General features: G+C 41.5%; 1 protein-coding gene across 1 annotated transcript; it reads right to left on the bottom strand.

The window, feature by feature from the left end:
• Positions 1 to 1,652: 1,652 nt before the first annotated feature.
• On the bottom strand, positions 1,653 to 21,716 carry LOC311061793 (uncharacterized protein; the record flags this gene model as incomplete). The annotated part of the gene is made up of 4 exons (XM_084080490.1): positions 21,437 to 21,716; positions 19,425 to 19,577; positions 3,204 to 4,306; positions 1,653 to 1,670 (listed from the first exon to the last, which is right to left on the bottom strand). Exons 1-4 carry the CDS (start codon positions 21,708 to 21,710, stop codon positions 1,653 to 1,655), a joined length of 1,548 nt encoding a protein of 515 aa, XP_083936616.1. The 5' UTR covers positions 21,711 to 21,716.
• Positions 21,717 to 24,003: the final 2,287 nt, after the last annotated feature.

Genomic DNA, 24,003 nt, shown 5'->3' with positions numbered 1-24,003 from the left:
AGACTTTGATTATTATTACAAAAACACACTAACAACTAACAATATCAGAATGGAAAATAGCAGATCTACAAGCTCCAAACACTTTGCGATGCAAAGTGCTGTGGGCTTGTAGATTGGTCATCATTTTGGCTATGAATACATGTGTGCCTTGAGATTTTGACTTACCATTGGACATTGGTGTAGTGTGCCACAGTACAAAAATTGCCTGTTTCTGTTCAGCCGTTATACAGTGTACTGTATGTTTCACAAGTCATATCCGTGGTTTTCTAAGTTATAGTTTTTTCCCAAGACAAACTACACCAATGATAAGTCAAAATCTCAAGGCACACCTGTATTCATAGCCATTTTGATATTATTCTTTAAAAGGGCTATTGTTCATGTTCTTTAATATTATTGATACAGGGAAGATGTCAGAACCTTCCCTAAAACATCCGGGACAACGCTCCACACGTCCTAGACTTTTCTCCCTCCTAGCTCCCAAACTGGAACAAACTCCCCATTGCAGTTAGTGAACTTATAAGCCATTATAAAATGCTTTATAATGTGTTATTGTTATTAAGCACTATTAGTATTCATCTCATAGCTATAATTATAATGTGTTATAAGCAGAGTATAATGCCTTATAAGTATGTTTATAATGCATTATAGACATGGGATGCATAACAAGAGAGATGGGGGGGGGTGAATATCCCTTTATTATGGGTGGTGGGGTCACACTTTCTTTTGCAAAAATGGTCAAGCAGTGAGCACAAACTATGATATATTCAAAACATGAACAGAGTTGGATGCTTTTATCATTAGTTTCTACTGCTGTGAAGCCGAGCATGTTTAGCCTGTGTAACAATGATTCTGTGTTCTCTAACATTTCAGCTAACACCCCTGATGTCATTGTTGTTAATGAAAACCATAGAGAGGTGTTTATTCTCGAGGTCGGTTGTACTTTTGATTACAGCTTAGAGGAAGCCTTCCTAACCAAACGTGCTAAAATATCATCAGCTAGAGCAGACCATCTCTCAGCGAGGCTGCAGATGTAAACTTTTTTAAACGTTTTTTTATCTTTGGAAGCCTAGGGCACGTGCACAAGTTGGTTGTGAGGGGCCTTCAAATGGCCGGCCTCTCCAAAAGGAGGGCTAAACAATTAGCACGATACTGCTCAACATCTGCTATTATAGGAAGCCGCTCAATTTGGAGGAGGCGTTGTTTCCTTTACCCGTGATTGTTGTCCGCTGTGTTCGACAAGTATGCCATCTTTTGTTTTGTATGTAACAATGCTCTGCCACTTTGTAACTGGCTGTTTTCCCATTATCTGACTGCACTGGCAGTGTTTATGTCCTTCATACATCTTGTACTTCTGTTTATGTGGACATAAATATATTTTTATTTATTTTTAAAGTGTGTGTGTGTGTGTGTGTGTGTGTGTGTGTGTGTGTGTGTGTGTGTGTGACAGAAAGACACACACACAGAAAGAGGTAAAGGGAAAAATATCAAACATTATTAAAAGTGGAGACACATGTAATAGTGGAAAGGTAAACGGTTCAAATGCCAGAGTCATTTGGTCTGTTTCATGCATTGTTAAATTAAATTAAAGTTAAACTTGAGTGTATTTCAGTAACACGACCAGAGCCTTGTTACAATGTACAGTAGCATTGGTCCTACATTTTCACAATGTCCTATGAAAACACAGAGAGCAAGATGACAGTAGGCTTACATCTGGGAGTTCACACACCCCAGAAGTTCCTCACCAAACACAATGGCCAGTCTTTGCCTCTAAAATTGTCACACCATGAATTTTGCAGGTTGTAGCCTACAGATATAATATAATATTGACATCAACCACCAAGGAGCTTCAGGTAATACAGATGAACCCTAACCCTTTATTGATCGTCTGAGGTGATGGAGTCAGAGCAGCAAAAGAGCAGCAGTAGTGAGAGTAAAACGGCAGAAACAATGATGGATTTAAACACACATATATGTATACAGTGTGTTTATTTATTTATAGAATATGCAACCTGCCCTGACCTGCACTACAGGTTGTGCCATAATGTTGTGAGAGGATGCATGCTTCAAAAGAACAGACCTACAACCTAACAATACATCACATCCCAACATATATCATTATTTTTTACCTTATGTGATAACTTAGTAATATGGAGTCAGCTCCCCCCCCGTGCATCCCTGCATATATGTCGGATATCATTTATCAACTAAGAAGGCTCCTTTGAAAATGTGTTTCCGTTCAACTAACAGCTTCTCTGCGTATGAATATATGTGCATGTCGACCAAAACGTTTGCCACAAACTGCAACTAAAGTTTTTTTCCTCCTGTAGTATGAGTCCTCATGTGTCTTTTTAGTTTATTTCTGTCACCAAAGCTTGTGCTACAAACTTTATAAGCAAATGGCTTTTCCCCTGTATGAGTCCTCATGGGTGTTTTTTGATGATTTACATGAACAAAGCCTTTGCTACAAACATTACATGTAAAGGGTCTTTCCCCTGTTTGAGTACTCATGTGTGTTTTTAGGTGTCCCTTTTGAACATATCCTTGGCTACAAACTGTACAAAGAAATGGCTTTTCCCCTGTATGGGTCCTCATGTGTATTTTTAGACGATTTGACTTTACATAGTAATGGGGTTTTCCCCTGTATGAGTCCTCATGTGTGTTTTTAGACTATTTGCCTGAACAAATCCTTTGCTACAAACTTTACATGTAAAGGGTTTTTCCCCTGTATGGGTCATCATGTGTGATTTTAGACTATTTGACTGAACAAATCCTTTGCTACAAACTTTACATGTATAGGGTTTTTCCCCTGTATGGGTCATCATGTGCTTTTTTAGATCATTTGACTGAACAAATCCGTTGCTACAAACTTTACATGTAAAGGGTTTTTCCCCTGTATGAGTCCTCATGTGTGTTTTTAGATTATTTGAGCGACCAAATCCTTTGCTACAAACTTTACATGTAAAGGGTTTTTCCCCTGTATGAGTCATCATGTGCACTTTTAGATTATTTGACTGAACAAATCCTTTACTACAAACTTTACATGTAAAGGGTTTTTCCCCTGTATGAGACATCATGTGCTGTTTTAGACTATTTGACTGAACAAATCCTTTGCTACAAACTTTACATGTATTGGGTTTTTCCCCTGTATGGGTCATCATGTGCTTTTTTAGATCACTTGACTGAACAAATCCGTTGCTACAAACTTTACATGTAAAGGGTTTTTCCCCTGTATGAGTCATCATGTGTCTTTTTAGATGTTTTCTGCCACCAAAGCTTTTGTTACAAACTTCACAAGCAAATTGCTTTTCCCCTGTGTGAGTCAGCATGTGTCTTTTTAGATTATTTCTGTGACCAAAGCTTTTTCTACAAACTTTACATGTAAAGGGTTTTTCACCTGTGTGAGTCCTCATGTGTGATTTTAGGTCTCCCTTTCCAACATATCCTTGGCCACAAACTGTACAAAGAAATGGCTTTTCCCCTGTATGAGTCCTCATGTGTGTTTTTAGATTACTTACGTTAACAAAGCCTTTGCTACAAACATTACATGTAAAGGGTTTTTCCCCTGTATGAGTCCACATGTGCGTTTTTAGATTACTTACGTTAACAAAGCCTTTGCTACAAACATTACATGTAAAGGGTTTTTCCCCTGTATGAGTCATCATGTGTGTTTTTAGATTATCTGGCCGAACAAATCCTTTGCTACAAACTTTACATGTAAAGGGTTTTTCCCCTGTATGAGTCCTCATGTGCGTCATCAGACTTCCCTTTAGTTTAAACCGTTTGTCACAGACTGTACAACTAAAACTTTTCTTCCCTGTGTGACTCTGCATGGAGTGAGTTTCTTTCGATGATTTGAGGAGGTCCTTGGACATCTTGTTTCTCAAACACAATCGCGGTCCTTCCACATGTTGTGTCTTGTGTGACTTCAGTGTGTTTAATAGTGACTGATCTACACTGGTCTCCCATTCATCACTGTCTTCAGTGATGTCAGATTCAGAACAGTGTGAAGAGAGGTGCTGATCATCACTAGTTGGTAGTGGTGCTCCACAGTCCTCTACATCAGCTTGTGTTTTCATGTGTTCAGTTGAGGTGCTGGCTAGAGGCTCTGTGTCTCTCTTTTCGCCGTCATCATTTTCACTTTTCACTGCTAGTAATGTCAGCATTGGCCTATTAACCTCTTCTGGTCTTTGAAGTTGCTCCTCTGTTTCTTCTTTAATGTATAGAGGCTCTGGTTCCTCCCGGATCAGACTGGGGCTCCTCTCCTCTTTAGTGGAAACCTCTCTACACAGAGGGAGGTGCTGGACGTCTAGGGAAAAGATCAAATGAAAGCAGCCATGACATATTTTAACTTAAAATGTTTTCATTAAGTGTTACCGTACCTACCTCTGTTTGGTGTGGTGGAGTAATCTACACTGTAAATAAAGCATAGATCTTTCTTAAGCACCTGCTGGTCATATATATGATTCAGACAGCTGAATTCTACCCCCACAATCTTGCTAGCCCCCCCTCACAACCCTGTTAAGGACATTTTTCTAACGCCAAGGTTTCCATACCAACAAATGGCAGCAAAGGAAATAACAGACTCTACGAAAGCTCTGTAGAACAAAATCATCAATGACTTAACCACCTGAAATTTGGCTAGCTTCCTTAAACAGAAGAGGCACTGCTGACCTTTCTTACACACCATTTCAGTATTAAAATCAAATTTCAGAAAATGTCATTGTCAACTAGAAAATGTGCTCCTCGGAGCACAGGTCTCCGCCAGGTCAGGAAGTTGTAATAGAGGTTCACACCCAGTGTGAGGTTCACACCCAGTGTGAAGTGAGCGGTGTGGTCATCACAGTGGTTAATAAATATTTTTTTATGTTCTTTTTTTTAAGGGTTACTAAGCGATCCTATAAATGCTTGAACCTTGACGAAGTATCAGAAATCATAACTAAATCAGGCAAAGAACTCTCCAAGAGAAACATCGATCTATTAGACAACAGCTGTAAACAGATAACAGTGACACTCTGGGGAGAGCAAGCAGAGATATTTAATGGCACTTCTCAATCCATTATAGCTGTGAAATCATCTTGTGTCTCTGACTATGGAGGTAGATCTCTGTCCGTGTCATTCAGCTCAACCATTATTGTCAACCCAGATGTACCAGAAGAATCATTCCTTAAGACATGGTATGAGACCAACAATAAAACCCTGGAAATAGAAACTTTAACTCAAGCCTCTTTTGTTTTTGGTGTTTTTGACAGACTGGTGTACTTTTTCTTCCAGAGATTGTATGAATCTTTGCTGTCTCATGTTGTCAGCGTTTGTAGCTCAATTTAGTTTTTTTGTCATCTGGGGATTCAAGTTAGCCTGGTAATCCCCCCCTCCGGAAATCTCATTTCCATTTGATTTCAGGAGAGTCTGGCATGAAGACTTGTCTGGGCGTTTCTAGCCCGTTCACCAAATGGACGAGCCTATGAGCGTCGTCGCTCATAGTTCTGTGATTGACAGCGACAGTTGGCCGATCAGGTGGCGAGTTCGAGTGAGCCCGAATGAAGCCGAGTGCAGCCTGAGTGCAGCCGACAAAAGACGAACGGCAGCCATTGTTGTTTGTGCGAGTGTCTTCAATTCTTACTTTCAGTTTTAAAACGCTTTCAAACTTCTTTTTTGAGGCACGGAATTTACTTATAAGATATCGTTTGGATAGAATTTAGTTGTTTAACTTCATATATGTGGTCAATTAATCATGACAGAGCCTATAGAGACTAAAAATGTAGAGAACCGGGAGAGGCGGGAAGTGACACGCATGTATCCGAATAAGACAACCTATTTTGGGCATGGCCATCTCAAAAGTCCCGTTGCTTCACATTAGTCTGGAGGTGGTAAAAATGCACTGCAATTGGCTGAAGGGGAATAACGATCATTGGCTCAAGGGGTTGTCAGTCAGCGGTATTACTCCCGCCCAACTCCAGCCCACAATATTGCAGAATGGGCGATCATGCCAGACTCTCTCCAGAAATCAAATGGAAATGAGATTTCCGGAGGGAGGGTTTACCAGGCTAGATTCAAGTGTTCTTTTCTGTTTCTTAGCTTGGGCCTCCCTTGCGCGCTGTAATTCTTTTTGCAATGTGTACTGCTGCTGTCGACGTTGTGCCTTTGCTTCTTTATCACATTTTCGACGTTGATTTTCTGCTTCTTCGGTTTGCGTGATGGGAGTTAGTTGCATAATTTATTTACGTTTTGTAAACAAATTTACAAAACGTATATCCAATCCTACAGCACATCCTGCAGAGCTTAGCCTATGGGTGTTTTCCACAGCATGGCGTCACAGCGAATAACAGATTTTCACGCCTGTCCAAGCGTCATGCAAATCGGTACACAGTATCTCGGTACACAGTACTGCCTGACACTGAACAGAAATATCTCTATAGTCAGGCCAACAGCGCAGGAGATTAGGTGTTGACCGTACTCCAAATCGGTATACAGTATCTCTATAGTCAAGCCAACGGTGCCGGAGATTAGGTGTTCACTGAAGAAAGAGTGTGGGATTGCTAAGAATGTTGATAGTATCACACTAGGAAGTTCTGTTTTTCTGTCTTACCTATTTATCTTCTTATTTATCTTCTTACCTATTTATACAATACATATCAAAGAGCACAATGTCACGTGAAGCTTGACCAATGTTAGGTGTTCACAGACCATGGACGGACACACGGACGGACAAAGCTGGAGGGACACACACACGGACAAAGTGAAAACATACTCTCCACCACGCCTTCGGCCTGGCGGAGACAATAATGGAGCCGAGATATTTCAGGGTCCCCACACATTTTTAGCAATGAATTTCCAAAACTTTTCCAGAATATTTAGCCCAATTTCCAGGCCTATATAACAATCATTCGGCGCAATAATGTGTCTCTTACTCCTATGTAGAATGCCCAAAGATAGGCAGTGTAGCAAAAATAAAGTTTGAGACATACATTAGGCTGCCGTCACACAGCCCGTTTGGCGAAAAAATACTTATGTTACATATTTCGTGTAATATTATTCATGTTTATGAAAATGTTTTGTTTTAACAAAATCAATAGCCAAAAACAATGCATAGCCAAATATTTTTCCAGGACCCTTGATAAATTCCAGGACCTTTGATGATGTTTGATCAATTTCCAACCTTTTCCAGTACTGGATTTTTTTTATTTTTATTTCAAAATATTTCCAGGAATTTCATGACCGTGGGGACCCTGATATTTGTAAGTGGTTACCAAATCCACTGTCTGGCCATTTATGACACTACTCTGAGGAGCTGGTGGCGATCGTCTAAAATCAATGCACATGTCTTTAGTCTTTGTGCCATTAAGTTGTAGAAATGCCTTCACATTAGGAAACAAAGTCATCTACAACTAGGCCATGACTAGCCTCACTATCACTCAGAAGGCTAACAATCACAGAATCATCTGCAAATGTAACAATGTGTCTGTTGTCATGTTGACTCCTACAATCATTAGTATACAGGATATACAAGAGTGGGGAAAGTACATCTTCTATAAGTTCAAGATGGCGGACGTGGCTGGTGCTGCTCGAGGTGCTCCAAACAAACCTCGAATAAAACCAGAAATATACACAACGGTTGATAGCAAAACTATCGTGGAAGATGAACTCTTAAACTTCCTCGTTGTTAAAATGAAGACCGTCAATCAGGATGACATTGTTCTAATGGCCACTTTGGGTCAGAGTGGATTGAAGGCTCAAAGAAAGTTCTGTTTGATCTTTGCCCAGGTACACAGCGAAATGTGGCTCATAAAGAGGCACAAAAAGATGCAAATAACATCAAGAGTTGTCTGAAACTACTCAACGAGGCTGGTGAAAATGTTCCTCGCTTTGTGTCTCGTCATTTAGATGAGTTAACAACGATGACTTTTAACAGCCTTGATGTCTCCTGTCTAGTCAGTAAAATCGAGAGCTTAAGCGCGGATATAACCACCATGAAGCAGGCTGTGCAGTCTAATACCTGTGAGGATCTCCGTGTGATAACTGCGGATATAAATCAACGCTTGTGTGTGATTGAGCAACCAGATGCCAACAAGGCGAGAGCGCCCGCTGCCAAGGCCTGCGAGATGGCCCTGTGCCGCGGGATGGAAACCACAGAGCCTACGCTTGGAGCCTCGGTCCTGTATACCGGCGTTGAGGAGCCTCGGTCCTGTATACCGGCGTTGAGGAGGAGATAGCCTCGAACACTGCAGGGAACACTGAAGTGGCGAAGTCACCCGCATGGAGCCGTGTAGTGAAGAACGGATACCGCAAACATGTCCCTGGAATGTCTACTGCACAGGCCAAGCCTCGTCTGACTCTTCCCAGAGAAAAGAAGACGTATGGCATTGTTGGAACCGGTGCTGTGGGGAACATACGAGCTGTAAAGACTAAGATGGTGAGTGTGTTCGCCACAAAATTCTCACCCGACTTGGACACAGAGACACTGGCTAGTTATCTGAAAGACAAACTGTCTAGAGACGTAACCTGTCTAAAGATAGACACGGACCAAACCCGGTACAGCTCATTTAAAATAACAGCTGAGTGCAAAGAGGTTGGCGAGATGAATGATCCTCAGCTTTGGCCAGAAGGACGTATGTACAGCGGTTCTACGAGCCACGTAAACCCAGGGCTGCTGCTGCTGGGGCAGGTGTAAAGTTACTGCCTGTCATAAGGATGCGTGAGCCCGAGGCTGGGGCTTCGAGTACATGATAGACTTGTTTATGAACTATGAGAGTTGTGTCTTATAACTCGCGTGGCCTGCGCCTCGGACAGGGCGCAGGGGAGAGAGCGCAGCGCGTTGTTATTGACAAGCTCCTAGAGAATGCTGCAACACAAGAATTAGCAACACAAGATCTTGATAAACTTAACTCTGTCCATAACGATTTCCATGGGGCAGGGGAATCAACGACAGACTTAAGTACAAGAATAATGCGTGGCAGGATCCCAGGGGGGTGGCCATTCTATGGCATAAGAAGCTCGACCCACTTGTCAGTGTGATTAGGCTGGAAGTAGACTGGTGCATAGGCATTAAAGTTGTGCATGAGAAGAACGTTTTTATCATTTTAAATGTTTACACTCCTTATGAATGTCACAAAAATAAGGATGAATACCTTAATAGGCTTGCTTTTATTAGTTCCTATATTAAAGAAAATGTTTACACATGCATATATGTCCTGGGTGATTTGAATGCTGACAGATCAGAAAGCAACTCAATGTTTGGTCAACATCCTACCACTCAAACAGAGAGCGTCTCCTTTCAAACCCCAATGGTTCTATTGAGCCCCCCGCCCACAGGAGTGGCCCTATTCTCTCACAACTTGCTACAAAAATCGCTCATGAAAAACTATATAATCTCCTACATTTCATTTTCCACCTTCACATGTGTCTCCTTCTCTAATAATCAAAAAGTGCTATATATTTCATCTCGCAATTTACTTCCAGATGGTTCGTTTTGCACCTTTTTTTGCCACATCGGTCACGGGAAAGAAATAAGCACTGCCGTGGTCTATGGAAACGAGCCCAAAAGTGCACCCAAATAAGCCCAAAATCGCTTATACAAACACTCAGACCTGGCAACGCAGCCTACGCCAATCATGCGTGAGAGATCTACAAGCTATGGGGCAGAGACGCCACCGTATCTTAGCAACAACGACAGCGCTCACTCTCATTGGTTGTGTCATGCCAGGAGCAGTTTCCAGACAATGGCATCGCAGAGAGCTTGCTGTAGCCATCACATTCAGTCGCAGCAACGAGGGACACTCGGACAGGGAGTTGTGATAGCTGGCATGTAGCTAACACTAACGTCGCTGTCATGCCTGCAGCGGCTGTGCAATCACTTTGTCAACAATGCACGTTCGTGCGGCGAATGATATTATTGCTGCTCAGTTAGTCCATTGTACATGGTGTATGTTGTGGCCTTGTGTGTCTTGAGGAAACAGCTCCACAGCAACTCCAGTACCTAACGTAATGGCTAGGGTTGCCACCTTTCAGAAAACCAAATAAGGGACACATGCACGCGCGCACAGCGCGCGTGCATGCGTCGCCATTGCGCGCGCGCGATTTTTTTGGGCGGTTTTGGGCGGATTTTGGGCAAAAATGGGCGGATTTTGGGCGGATTTGGAACTACTTTTTTTTATAAACTTTATTTCGGTTTTAGGGTTAGGGTTATAGGTTAGGGTTATGTTATTTAATTATTTAGGGGGAGCCAGCCCCCCAAACTCCTGAAATACATAGAAATCTATGAAATCTAAATAAAACAATCTATGATGTTTATATTAAAAAGAGCTAGCCCCCCAAACCCCTAAAATACATAGAAATCTATGCATTTTGGAACAGTTACTATATATATAGTCAAGAAAGCATTTAGTCATACTTAAAGTGCTTTATTTGCATTGAACATTAGTCTACTGAAATAGCCTAGACTATGCCCACATCAGCAGCCAATATGTAGGCTGCCAGGGCAGGTAAATAGAAATACTGATTAAAAAAAATACTATCTTGTTAAAAAACACAACCAGATAAATAGTATGTAATATCCCATACCGAATCGATCTCAGGAGATGTTTCATTCATGAAGAACTGTCTGTGACACTTGTGCTTGGGTCCTTCTTTGGGTTCTTATATTTTTGGTATGTTGTTCTCCTGAGGCATGCTGTTTGTCTGATGTCAACCAGTCCACCATGGACCACAGAAAACATACGCCTACTTTAAAAAGTTTACAGTTTGTTTTGTAAACTTCTCCAAAGATCTCCACTGACGGTGTCTACAAGGCACAGCTCCGCTGTGCCTCCGTATCTTCGCAACGTGAAAGCGCTATTGTCATTGGTCGTGTTTTGAGTAATGAGCCAATGAGCTGCTGAGCACACTCCCAGACAATGGCATTATAGCCAGTGTTGCCAGGTCTGCTTATTTCCTGCAACTTGTGGACAATTTTTTGCCTTGTTTTTGCCTTGATTTTGCCTTGTTTTTGTAGGTCGCCTGGCTCATTTCTCTCACTATACTTGGCAACACTGACTAACTGCGCTCCCAGTCTCCCACTCTCCCAGTAACACACAGGGTACAAACAGACATGTCCGTTCGCGACGGAACGAACGGCCGGAAGTCCCATCCACTCCCATGTTAAAAAAAAAACGGAAACGAAACGCGTCCGTCTTTCCGTTTTTTTTTTTAACATGGGAGTGGATGGGACTTCCGGCCGTTCGTTCCGTCGCGAACGGACATGTCTGTTTGTACCCACAGGGTACAAACACACATGTCCGTTTTTGTCCGTTCGCGACCGACCGAACGGCCGGAAGTCCCATCCACTCCCATGTTAAAAAAAAACGGATAAAACGGACGCGATCCGGTCCGGAAAAAGCACATCCGTGTTCCGCTTTTCATTGAGTAACAGACAGAAATGGCCGGATCCGGAACAAGAGCTTCCGTTTCGTAGCGACCCGTTTTCCGCCAGCAAACGGACATGTGTGTTTGTACCCACAGCAGAGAGACAGGACAGCTCATAAATCGCCCTGTCATTCAAATACAAATCAAATTGATTCCCCGACCTTAAAATACGGGACAAAGTGCGTCCCGTATCAGTTCAATACGGGACGCGTCTTTTAGTTTCCAATTACGGGACGATTCCGTATTTTAAGGGACGGGTGGCAACCCTAGTAATGGCAGAACCGCCAACCCCCCCTCCCCCCCCATTTCGTTTGACTCCGTTCCACACGTCAATATTGTGAAAATAGCTTATCTACAAGCTCAAAACGCCTCACGTTGAGAGGCGCTGTAAGCTTGTAGATCGGCTATTTTCAACCTTTTTGCCTCTCTTATATTATTTGACAATTTGGCCAATGTTATATAGTACAGTTTGTTGACTACTTTTGTTGCAGTAATGGTCTTTTCCTTTACTTTCGTTTTTTTTATTGTCTCCGCCAGGCCGAAAGGCATGGCGCGAGAGTATGTTTCACCCCCTGTCCGTCCGTCCGTCTGTGGATAGCTAATCTCCCGCATCGTTGGCTTGATCGCAGCGCAACTGTGCACACACACACCCTGGATGCCAATTCAGAACCTCTGCCCCATTTTTTTCACGTGGCCCTGTTATAGTGCCACCAGGAGGCCGCTTTTTGCAAAACACATTTTTCCACAGTACTCCTACATATTTTGTCCAAACATCACGCAAATCGGTACACAGTATCTCTATAGTCATTCAAAAAAACGGGTCCTTCAGATTTTTCATATTCCATCCTGATTGGCTAAAAATGCCTTACAAAGTTTGCAGGACTGCTCCGTTTTGACCAAAATGCCTCAAATTATGAACACAGCATGCACTTTCCGTGCAACTTTGCACCCACATTCCCACTATAGAAATTCCACTTGAGATTTTTCTAATCAGCCTCATGGTGGCGCTATAACAGCCCGATATGTGTTTTTACCTATAACTGCACCAATCTGTGTAAAACTTTGTATGTGCACTCTCTACAGGTCAAGGAAAAACCTTTGCCCTGCATTTTTCACATCTACCTTTTATAGCGCCACCAGGAGGCCGACTTATGTAAAACATATTTCTTTACATTACTCCTTCCGATTGTATCTACATTTCACGCAAATCGGTACACATGATCTCTATAGTCATGTGCTCAAGACGGATCTGTTTAACTTTTCATATTCCATCCCGATTGGCTAAGATTCACATCTAAAGGTTGCAGGAGTGGCCCGTTTAGAACAAAATGCCACAAATCATCAATGCAGCGTCCGATTGCGGTCAACTTTGCACGCACATTCACACTATGTTGAGGAACAAGTGCTACCATTTTAACATTGGCCTGTGGGGGGTCCCCACCGACAGGTTGCGAACCACTGTATTAGGGGAGAGTCAGTGAGAGCTGGATAAACGAGGTAAAATGTGTCAAAAGGAGTCTGTACGGCTGTCGATAAATGAACACATGACGTCGGTGGGAGAGGAGATATTGTGTCTTTTGGACAAACAGCAGCGTGGTGCTGATGTTTGTTGTGTGAAGCAGCTTAATGTCAGAGTCTTTGTGTTGGAGCGCCTCAGTGCGGCTGCAGAGCTCATGTGCAACATCTTCCAGAGAGAGATAGAGACACTAGAAACTCTGCTGGAGAAAAAACAACACTGCTGGGCATTGACTTTCATATGGACATTGATCTACACATTGCAGGTATGTCTGTTACACACACAACATCAAACTACACACTACAGGTATGATGCAGCATTTGCATTCCAGCCAGCACGCCAGCATAGTTCCCATATGGTTTCAAGGTGGGCTAAACCATATGGACCCCATGTCGGCAATGTCATTGTGGACATACGTGTGTTCTACCTGGCCCTTAGGTGGGCCCCACCTAGGCAATTCTATGTGGGGCCGAGGTGGGTCTTAACTGCGATGCCCATGCGAGTATAAGTAGCTTCTACCTGGCCCTTAGCTGGGCCCCTACTAGCCACGTTTATGTGGGACCGAGGCGGGTCCTAACTGGGTTTGCCCATCCAGCCTTTAAGTGGGTTCTACCTGGGCAGTAGGTGTACCCTAACCAACCAGAGTGCAGTGCCCATCGCTCCAAATGTTGTGACGTCAGGGCTCTCAATACTGGACATTGGTCGAGGAGGAGGGGCCGCAGGGCGACCGCACACATCGCTGAACCAATGGTAGCCCACGGATGTTTCCTCTGGAGATTTCAAATCTGCCCCTCTATGCCACATATCATCCGTGCTACAGGGTCTTCACTGACCAAGCCACGGCCCCACTGGCCCTCATGACGCTACGCCACTTATATGCGCTGCCAAGTGGCCGCGGGCTAGACGCTAGTCTAACACAATTTTGTAAAGACAATAAGGTTATTCTGTCCAGCAAGGTGCTGTTGCCAGTAGGCAGCTACACATATATCATTGAAGCATGGCATACGACATCCTGGCTGGATCACTGTATAGCTACAGCCGATGCTCATGATAGTATAGAGAAGGTTGAGATATTGTATGGTCTGGCCACAGCAGATCACATGCCTGTCTCTCTGACTATAAATGTTGAGGGTCTACCTGAGCTGGCCAGCCATGGTAGTCCAAAACAACCTGATAAATTGGACTGGGCAATCCTCACAGAAGATGACTTACAACATTACAAGTCACTGACTGATGTTTACTTAAAGGAGGAGTTCACCCAAAAAATGACTTATTTTCTATCAATTGCACACCCTATGAAGCCTTGAATCCATGGATTCTTTTTAGTTTTTGTCGCATTTGTCTAATAATTTGATTCCCGTCTCCTACCAGCTAATGTATCCGGTAGGAGACACAAAATAGATTATTTGTGTCTCCTACCGGAAATACACACGTCATCAAATTATTGTCTTAGGAATGCCACAAAAACAAAGATAGATCCATGAAATCAAGGCTTCATGGGGTGTGTAATTGATAGAAAATAAGTAATTTTTTGGTTGAACTCCTCCTTTAAGTAATATTGATTTACCTGTTGAGGATATGGAAACATTAACTGTAAGAATGATAGACATTATAGTGACCTGTGTAAAATGTATGACATCATAGTACAATGTTTAGTTAATGGAAGCAAACCTTTTAAAAGAAAAAGGAGTAAACAACGTAATCTGAGACCTGGATGGAATGTCTATGTTCATGAGCTACATGTAGAGGCTAAAGAAGCCTTTAAATGTTGGGTTTTAGCAGGAAAACCTAGGCATGGCCCTGAGTGTGACCACAAGAAGCATGCAAATGCTAGGTTTAAATAGGCTGTACGATATAATAAAAAAAAATAGCAGGCCATGAGGGCAAACTCTATGGCCAAAAAGCTAAATCAAAATAATGTTTATGAATTTTGGAAGGAAGTGAAGGTGGTTAACAACAGTAAGATGCCAATGCCTTCTAGTATAGATGGCATTACTGGGTCCGAAAATATTGCTGAGCTGTGGAAAAGACACTATGAAAACATTTTTAACTGCGTCAAGAGTGAGGTTTTTAATGTTGGTGAGGTTTCCCACAGTGATGGTGTGATTATCAGATCTGATGAGGTGAGCTATGCCATTGAGAAATTGGCTTTTAACAAAGCATGTGGTCATGATCAGATAACAGCAGAACATCTGAAGCATGCTAGCCATAGAGTTTCAGTGCTGCTTGCTGTGTATTTCAGGGTTGTTGTTGCATGCAGGCATATTGCCTGAATCCATGTTAACTGTCCTGTTAGTGCCAAAAACAAAACTGGTAAGCTGACTAGCATAGAAAATTATAGACCTATTGCACTGTCGAGCGTCTTGTCCAAGGTACTAGAATGTATCCTTATGGAAAGGCTCAATGAATATATAGAAACAACTGACAATCAATTTGGTTTTATGAAAACACATGGCACTGTTTTATGTATTTATTCACTGAAGGAAATTGTCAGTCAGTACAGAAGGTCTAATAGTACCATATTTTTGTGTTTCCTTGATGCCTCTCGGGCTTTTGATCACATCAATCATGGTAAACTGTTTTTAAAGTTACAAGAGCGTGGTGTCCCCTTGTATTTAATAAGGATCTTGCAGTTTTGGTACTCTCACCAAACCATGCAAGCTAGGTGGGGAATGAGTACGTCCACACCTTTTCTAGTGTCCAATGGAGTACGCCAGGGCGGAATTCTCTCGCCAGTACTCTTCAATTTATATACCAGTAAGACTCCCTAATCGGGAGATAAGCGACCGTAGGTCACATGTATACAGAAGAGGGCTGTAACGGCGATTGGTTCCTAGTTGTGTGGGCAATGTATAGTTTTGTTTGGTGGTGTAAGAAATGTGGTGGCAGGCATGTTGATGACATGAGTGTACACATACTGTGTAGTGTGTAGCAATTTGCGTGTTTTTAGGGGCAAAACTGTAGGAGTAGTGGGCAAAAATGTGTTGTGAAAAGCGGCCTGAAGGTGGCGCTAGAAGAGGGCCATGTGAGAAATTAGGGGTGGGGTGTCCGCGTTGCCTTGGCGGACGAATAGGTACCGGCCGCGGCTCTCCCGGACGCTCCTAGCCCGAGTTACGGCATTTTATGTGAGCTGCAGTGGCAGGGGGTCCTCCACTGGGGGCGCCACCACTTTTGCATCCGTTCTGGAGCACCAGGAGTGGGTGGTCCCCGGGAATGCCCCGTGAGCAGCCCCGTTGGGGTGGTCATTTGGTAATTTGTCCACATGTGCTCATTTTTTACACTTGGGGGTCCCCGAGGCAGCTGGGGGTCCCTGGAGGTCCGGGGGTCCTTGGAGGGTGTAGTTTGGCAGGTAAGGAGTGTGTGTGCAAAATCTGGCATGGATCGGGGCAACGGGTGCGGAGATATGAGCAGGGCAAAAGTGTGACGGGACGTGTGTGACGGAGGCAAAAGTGTGACGGGACGTGTGTGACGGAGGGACGGACGGACACCTGGAGCAGGTTTCTATAGTAAATGCGACCTACGGTCGCAATGAATGATTTATCAATACAGTTAAATGGGTGTAAAACTGTGGGGGGATAACCTTATCAATCATATGATTTATGCTGATGATTTAGTTGTACTGTCTCCTTACAGTGCTGGCCTACAGCAGCTACTCAGTATATGCTCAGAATACGGAAAGTTGTTTGATATAAAGTTCAACTCTAAAAAGAGTGTGGTTATGATCTCTAGAACTAAGGACGATCAGAAGCTCACCTTTCCCTCTTTCTCATTGGCAGGTGAAGTATTAGAGGTTGTGAAAAAGTTTAAATACCTGGGTCACATAATCAGGGATGATCTCTGTGATGACGATGGTGTGCAGCGCCAGTGTTGTAAACTATATGGGCAAGCCAACATGCTGGCACCCCAAGTATCACTTTTTAAAACATATTGCACTCTATATACAGCCCACTTGTGGTGCCGTTATAGCAGTGCAAAAATTAAAAAACTTCAGGTGGCATATAATGATGCTTTTAGAATATTCCTGAAACTTCCAAGATGGACTAGTGCAAGTGAAATGTTTGTGACCAGTAATGTACCCACCTTTCATGCTGTATTGAGGAATGTCATGTTTAAATTGGACTGTTGGAGTCAAAGAATATATTAATTATGGCCTTAACAGGGATCACACGGAGTGATACAAGGTATTCCTCATGTTTATGGAAACACTGGAGGCAATGCTTATATGTTTTTAATTAATGAACATAGTCTGGTACTCAGGCTATTCATGTGTTGTTGTTGTCTGCTTTGTAGCTCTGTTTTTATATGGACCCATGGTGTCTGAAATAAAGTTTATACAATAAACAACCTCTGGGTGAGATGGTGGATGATGTTAGTTCTCAAGACAATTTCCCATTCACCCATTCCCTCTGGGTTCTGTTTGTGAGGAAATCAAGAACCCAACCAATAATACCTGAATCTAAGCCAAAGTTGTTAACTCATTTTTCAACTAGTATGTGTGGCTGAATGGTGTTAAAGGCTGATGAGAAGTCAACAAAAAGCAGCTTTTTGTTGACTTCTCATCAGCCTTTAACAAGCAGCTAACTTCCAGGTGTGTAAATAGAAGGTTCAATAAGGTGATGGTAGCATCGGACACTCCTCTCTTGCCCTGTATGCAAATTGCAGCTAAAAAATGAAATAAAAAATAGGGCCTAGCTGTTCTGCACAGACAGTAAGCAGACGGTCACCTATGTTGTCTGGGCCTGGACTCTTCTTAGGTTTACACTTTTTAAAACGCGTGATCACACTATGTTCATCAAAGGAGAGATCATGAACCTTGGACTTCACCAACCCCTTCCTAAACTCAGAATGGTGCTCTTTGAAATCATGCACATCAAATCTGGGATAGAACTCATTAAATTCCTCTGGTAACTGCAGATCTGAATTATAGCCACTAAGTTGTATGTTAATCCTACCCCCTTCTTTAAGTCCTACAATAGTTTTCATACTACTCCAGGCAGAGCCCACATTAATCATCCTGAGCAGATTTTCTATTTTGTCTTTATACCTCATTTTTCCAGCCCTAATTTCTCTTTCTCTATATTGGTTCCCCTCTTTAAATGCCTTTTCCTTTTTGTGCAATAGCCCTTTAAGCAACTTAGATACCCATGGCTTGCTGTTAGGATACTACGGTGATCCCTGTAAAAACAGTTTTACAGGGATCATCGTATTCTCACAATAGGATATCCAGCTACAAATAACATCAGTAAGTTCATCAATGTCATTACATGACTCTTTAAACATATCCCAATCAGTGCAGTCCAGACAACCCTGTAGAGACAGACAGGCATCGTCATTCCTCCAGTCCTTTACCCTGATAGTCTGTACATTTTCCCTTTTCAGCACTGTGCGAAATACAGGGATGAGATGTGGTCAGATCCCCGAGCCTACAGTTGTCACAATCATGATATTTTTGTTGGAAGATCAATTGTCATACAAATAATTGCAATTAACGCTTTAGTTATGCTTTTGACATTGAACATTGGAACATACAGTATATATTAAAAAAACGAATTTTACGATTTCATAAGCAAAAATTGCACAGGGCAGATATAACAAATAACTAGAAAATGACTGACAATGACCAGCACCAAAATATATATATTTTTTACTGAGGACAAAATAGGCGATACTTAAAGGTAGGGTATTTGATAGATTTGGGTTAAAAGAAAACGTTTTTGTTTTGTTAAAAGGTTCAACCAATATATTGTGATAGTAATCATTGCTATAGAGGTTTTTCAGTAACAGGGGTCTCTCCAGCTCTTATAAATAAAATACATTTTCAGGACAAAATGTGTATCCTGTCTTGAAAATGCATTTTCTGTTTACTAAAGAGCTGGAGATACAGGGAGACCCATGTTACTGAACAAACATGCTATAGCAATGAGTGCTATCAGAATATAGAGCTATTTAACACTTATTCTTATTATTATTTTTAAATCACTAAAATATCAAGCCTACCTTTAATAATTGTATACTTTCAATTTTTTTTAGAAATACTGGAAATTTACAAGCTCTTGTGGGCTAGTAGATCAGCTATTTCCGGTATTTTTGTAAATGTTTGAAAAAGTATTAACATTTTTGGACAAGGAAACGATCATGGCTTTTATTCAAAAAATAATTGTGATTATCTAACAATAATTGCAATCAGGGTGTAATAATTGACTTGAAATTGTGTGCACAACTCAAGTGTTAACAAGTAGCTTCTTTACCTGGTGCACGGTTCAGAAGAGTTCATAAACAGAAGAATCACCCAAATTTAGAACATGGGAAAGTTCTAAAGTTCTCCTTTAGGTACCAGTTACAGTATTTAAACAAGCACGGACATACTGTATACATACAATAAACACCTTGAAATGTAAACTTGACTTTGTTTCTGAACCTACACCCATCTGACCTAGCAGCCTCTACGGGCTGATTGTTTTAGTCTTGTTAGATAAGTACTCATAAAGTTATTATTTGTATTTGTTTTTACCTGAGAGAGTGTTGCACCAGCTAATACGTAGTAATGTCAACGCGTCAGCCTCCTCATCCTGTTCCTCTTTAATCTGTGGAGGTTGTGGTTCCTCCTGGACCAGACTGGGGCTCCTCTCCTCATGTTGTGGAGGTTGTGGTTCAGAGGAAACCTCTTTACACACAGACAGATGGAGGACAGATGAGGTACAGTAGCATCAGCACTAGCCCTAGAGGGGCTGTAATATTACATACAGTACATGTCATGGATTCCATTCCATATACACAGCCATAGATCTCTCCCTTCTGTGTCGTTGAGTCATCGCGGCGGCATTAACATAGTCAGGGGATATTAGCAGAATATTTTCCAATCTTGGAATAAATTCCTTACCAAAAAAAATCTTCACCAATGTGTTTGTAAAGGTGTCTAGTAACAAATCTCACAAAGACTGAAATGCAGTATCCCTAGGAGAATTTTTGACAGCTCCTTAAAGTTGGGGTACCCACCATAACCTTGGTTAAAAAAAATCCAAAAAAAAAATCAAAATTTAATTCTGTTTTAAGTAGCATGTGAGGGGTCAAACTAGGGTGTTTTTATGATTCTGAATCCATTGCAATCATTTGTTTTGCACGAAAACCACTCCTTGGGCTAAAAACAGCCATAGCCATGTATACATTTTGTGTAAAAAGCCCATTGAGATTTTTAGCCCAAGGAGTGGTTTTGGTGCAAAACAAATGATTGCAATGGATTCAGAATCATAAAACACCCTAGTTTGACCCCTCACATGATACTTAAAACATCATTAAATTTGATTTTGTTTTAACCAAGGTTATGGTGGGTAGCCCAACTTTAAGGAGCTGTCAAAAATTCTCCTAGGGATACTCCATTTCAGTCTTTGTGAGATGTGTTACTAGACACCTTTACAATCATATTGGTGAAGATTTTTTTTGGTAAGGAATTTATTCCAAGACTTTTTTAATATCCCCTGACTAACAGGAGAGCTTGTTGGAGAGCTCGGTTTGTACTCACCCAATAATTAATGGCTACAAATTGAGATATATACATTTTAAGGTTCTGGTATAAAATGTGCATTTAATAGAATATCTCCACTTTCCCACGGACCACATCTCCAACAGTGAGCACATACAGTGTATGGTATATGGGGCACACACCAGAGAAGTGGTTCTCACACTCTTTCATGTCAAGGACCCCCAAAATATTATGTGCCAGATTTTCCAAATATTTAAAAAAATCCAGATCTACAAAGCTCATGACGGGGACTGAAAACCAAAGTATAAAACAGGGTTAATGTGGTTGAACTGATTGTGATGCTATATATTAACTAATTTAACTGGGGACCCCCAGGAACCTCTTCAAGGACCCCAGTTTGAGAACTGAGGCCTATTACAGTCGAGTGATCTATGTGTAAATTATGGAATACATGAAATGTATGTAATATCACAGCCATTCTATGGCTACATTAGCTCCGACGGAACCTCTCCCTCCGCTATATAGCTCCGAGACTCGTTTGTTTCTGCCGTTTGCGGTAGACATTGTCGCACATTTTCCACTTTACATGTTTCTTACCCCTTTCTGCACATCGTATCCAAAAAGTAAAGCATTTCCACCGCTCTCTCAGATGTTTTAAGTTCTAGCGCAACATAAAAGCTATCCAACGAGTTGAATAAAGTATTTAATTTGCCTCGGTTTTCATCCGGTTCCATAATATTTTGCATTAGAAGATGCAATTCAACATTTGACCAGTAGGGGAATCAGTAATGTCATCTCTACGGGCGCAACTCTTGCGCAATGTTTTAAAAACATGTAACCGGATGAAAACCGAGGCAAATTAAATACTTTGTAAAGAAACATGTAAAGTGGAAAATGTGCGACAATGTCAACCGCAAACGGCAGAAACAAACGAGGAACCTCATCTCGGAGCTATATAGTGGAGGGAGAGGTTCCGTAGGGGCTATGGCTACACCACAGTGTTGTACTTAATGAAAACATGTGTTTTTGAAGCGTGAACCAACCTGTTCTGTGTAGTTTGATGTTTGGCTGTAAAATCACATCCAGCAGTTTGTTTTGTTTCTCCAGCAGAGTTTCTAGTGTCTCTATCTCTCTCTGGAAGAGGTTGCACATGAACTCTTTAGCCGCACTGAGGCGCTCCAACACAAACACTCTGACATTAAGCTTCACACCACAAACATCAACACCACGCTGTTTTTCCAAAACACACAATATCTCCTCTCCCACCGACGTCAGGTGATTATTTATCGACAGCCGTACAGACTCCATTTCACACATTATACCTCCTTTATGCGACATTTTTCACCAGGTTTTCGTCTTCAAAAATCGTCCTTGCATTACGTTGCAAATACACAACTACACGCATTTACTTCCGGGTCAACTTGTTACAAGTATGTATGAGCAACAAAGGATCAAGGCAGTGTTGCCTTTCGCCGCCTGGTGGAGGAGGTGTGTAACTACTACTAGAAGGGCTGGTATTGCGCAGCGCGTGGGATTGCGACACGTTGAGAGATTCTCACAGCTTCAGTGCATCTGTAGTTGGACTTTGTGGAATGTTTATAGACATATCTATTATTGAACTGTTGTTATGGATACCAGAGTGAAACAGGAGTCATGTAGTTTCACCTTGAGGCCACAAGAGGGAAGCTGAAGTCTGACTCAACCTCCATGACCCAACACTGCAAAATGTGAAGAAATAAGCACAGATGATGTTGATGTTACCTGTTCAGTTTTAGACAGTGGTGGACAGTTTGATAAAAATATTTTAATTAAAATGTAAAATTATGAAAACAATAACTATCAAACAAATGTACGTGTTTACACATTTTGTGAGCTTTAGTTGCTAGTTACTTTGCAGATTTATATTACTAGTCTTTTATTGCGCTGATCAGAGCAATGGTCACCGAGTTATGACCATTTGACAAATAGCATCTTTAACCCCACACCGCCTGTTAACCAGTAACTGATTCAACCACTTGAACCCCAGCATCCTTATTCTGGGGGGAACATTAGCCAAAAATAACTGCGTGGCATTTGTGATGCATTGTGAGCTTGTAGATCTGCTATTTGTGGCGAAGAGATTCTCTAGTTCTCTAGTAGCAGCAGTGCTTAGATAATTTGTAATGAATGGAGAATGTTATTTAATTATGAAAACTAATGTAATTATGTGAATTAAGGCACAGATGTTGGTGCTTCATAATGCCAGACCAGTGAATGGCTGAGCTGTTGGCGGCAGCGCTCAGCTGAAAAATTAGACGCCATTTGTATCCCTGTTGGTGTATTATAATGTCATGATAATACATGACTTGCTATGCATTCTTTTTCTATAATGCTTCATAACAATAATCATAACACATTATAATGCATTTTATAATGACTTATAAGGTCATCGTAATCGGCTTATAAGTACAGTCATGAGGACTCATAAGTACTCATAATGCAATCATATCACATTATAAAGCCTTTTATAATGACTTATAGGTCAAGTATCATAATACTTCATAATTGCAGGTCACTCACAGACCTTTTCTGTTGGCCAGGATCTTGTTTCATAATAATTCTCATAGCTGTATGTGATAATTATACAATGCATTACAACTGTTATAATATAGTGCATTATAGTGTGATTATACACTGGTCATTGGGTGCTTTAAGTAAATATAAATAAATAGCATTACTTAATATGTGCAAGAACAACACAAAAGGTTTCTGCCTACACCTTCAGAAATGTAATTACTTCAAACTTTACACCTAATGACCACATTATCATTATGTATTAATACTATGGCAATTATAATATGATCCTTGAAAAGAAAAATGTCTGTGAGTGTCCAGCAATTATGAAATATTATAATAAGTGACCTTATAAGCCATTATAAAAGGCTTTATGTGTTATTGTTATAAAGCACTATTAGTATTCATGTGTTCTCATAGCTATAATTATACTGTGTTATAAGCAGATTATAATGCCTTATAAGTATGTTTATAATGCATTATAGACATGGGATGCATAACAAGAGAGATGGGGGGGGGGGGGGGTTGGTGAATATCCCTTTATTATGGGTGGTGGGGTCACACTTTCTTTTGCAAAAATGGTGAGCAAAAACTATGATATATTCAAAACATGAACAGAGTTGGATGCTTTTATTATTAGTTTCTACTGCTGTGAAGCCGAGCATGTTTAGCCTGTGTAACGATGATTCTGTGTTCTCTAACATTTCAGCTAACGCCCCTGATGTCATTGTTGTTAATGAAAACCATGGAGAGGTGTTTATTCTTGAGGTCGACTGTACTTTTGATTACAGCTTAGAGGAAGCCTTCCTAAACAAAGTGCTAAAATATCATCAGCTAGAGCAGACCATCTCTCAGCTAGGCTGCAGATGTAAACTTTTGTTTTATATCTTTGGAAGCCTAGGGCACGTGCACAAGTTGGTTGTGAGGGGCCTTCAAATGGCCGGCCTCTCCAAAAGGAGGGCTAAACAATTAGCACGATACTGCTCAACATCTGCTATTATAGGAAGCCGCTCAATTTGGAGGAGGCGTTGTTTCCTTTACCCGTGATTGTTGTCCG

The sequence above is a fragment of the Gymnoscopelus microlampas genome, assembly GCF_963454915.1.
Source record: "Gymnoscopelus microlampas genome assembly, chromosome: 15".
NCBI classification, from domain to species: Eukaryota; Metazoa; Chordata; class Actinopteri; order Myctophiformes; family Myctophidae; genus Gymnoscopelus; species Gymnoscopelus microlampas.
The sequence above is the reverse complement of the archived record's forward strand: the minus strand, read 5'-3'. Positions and strand labels throughout refer to the sequence as shown.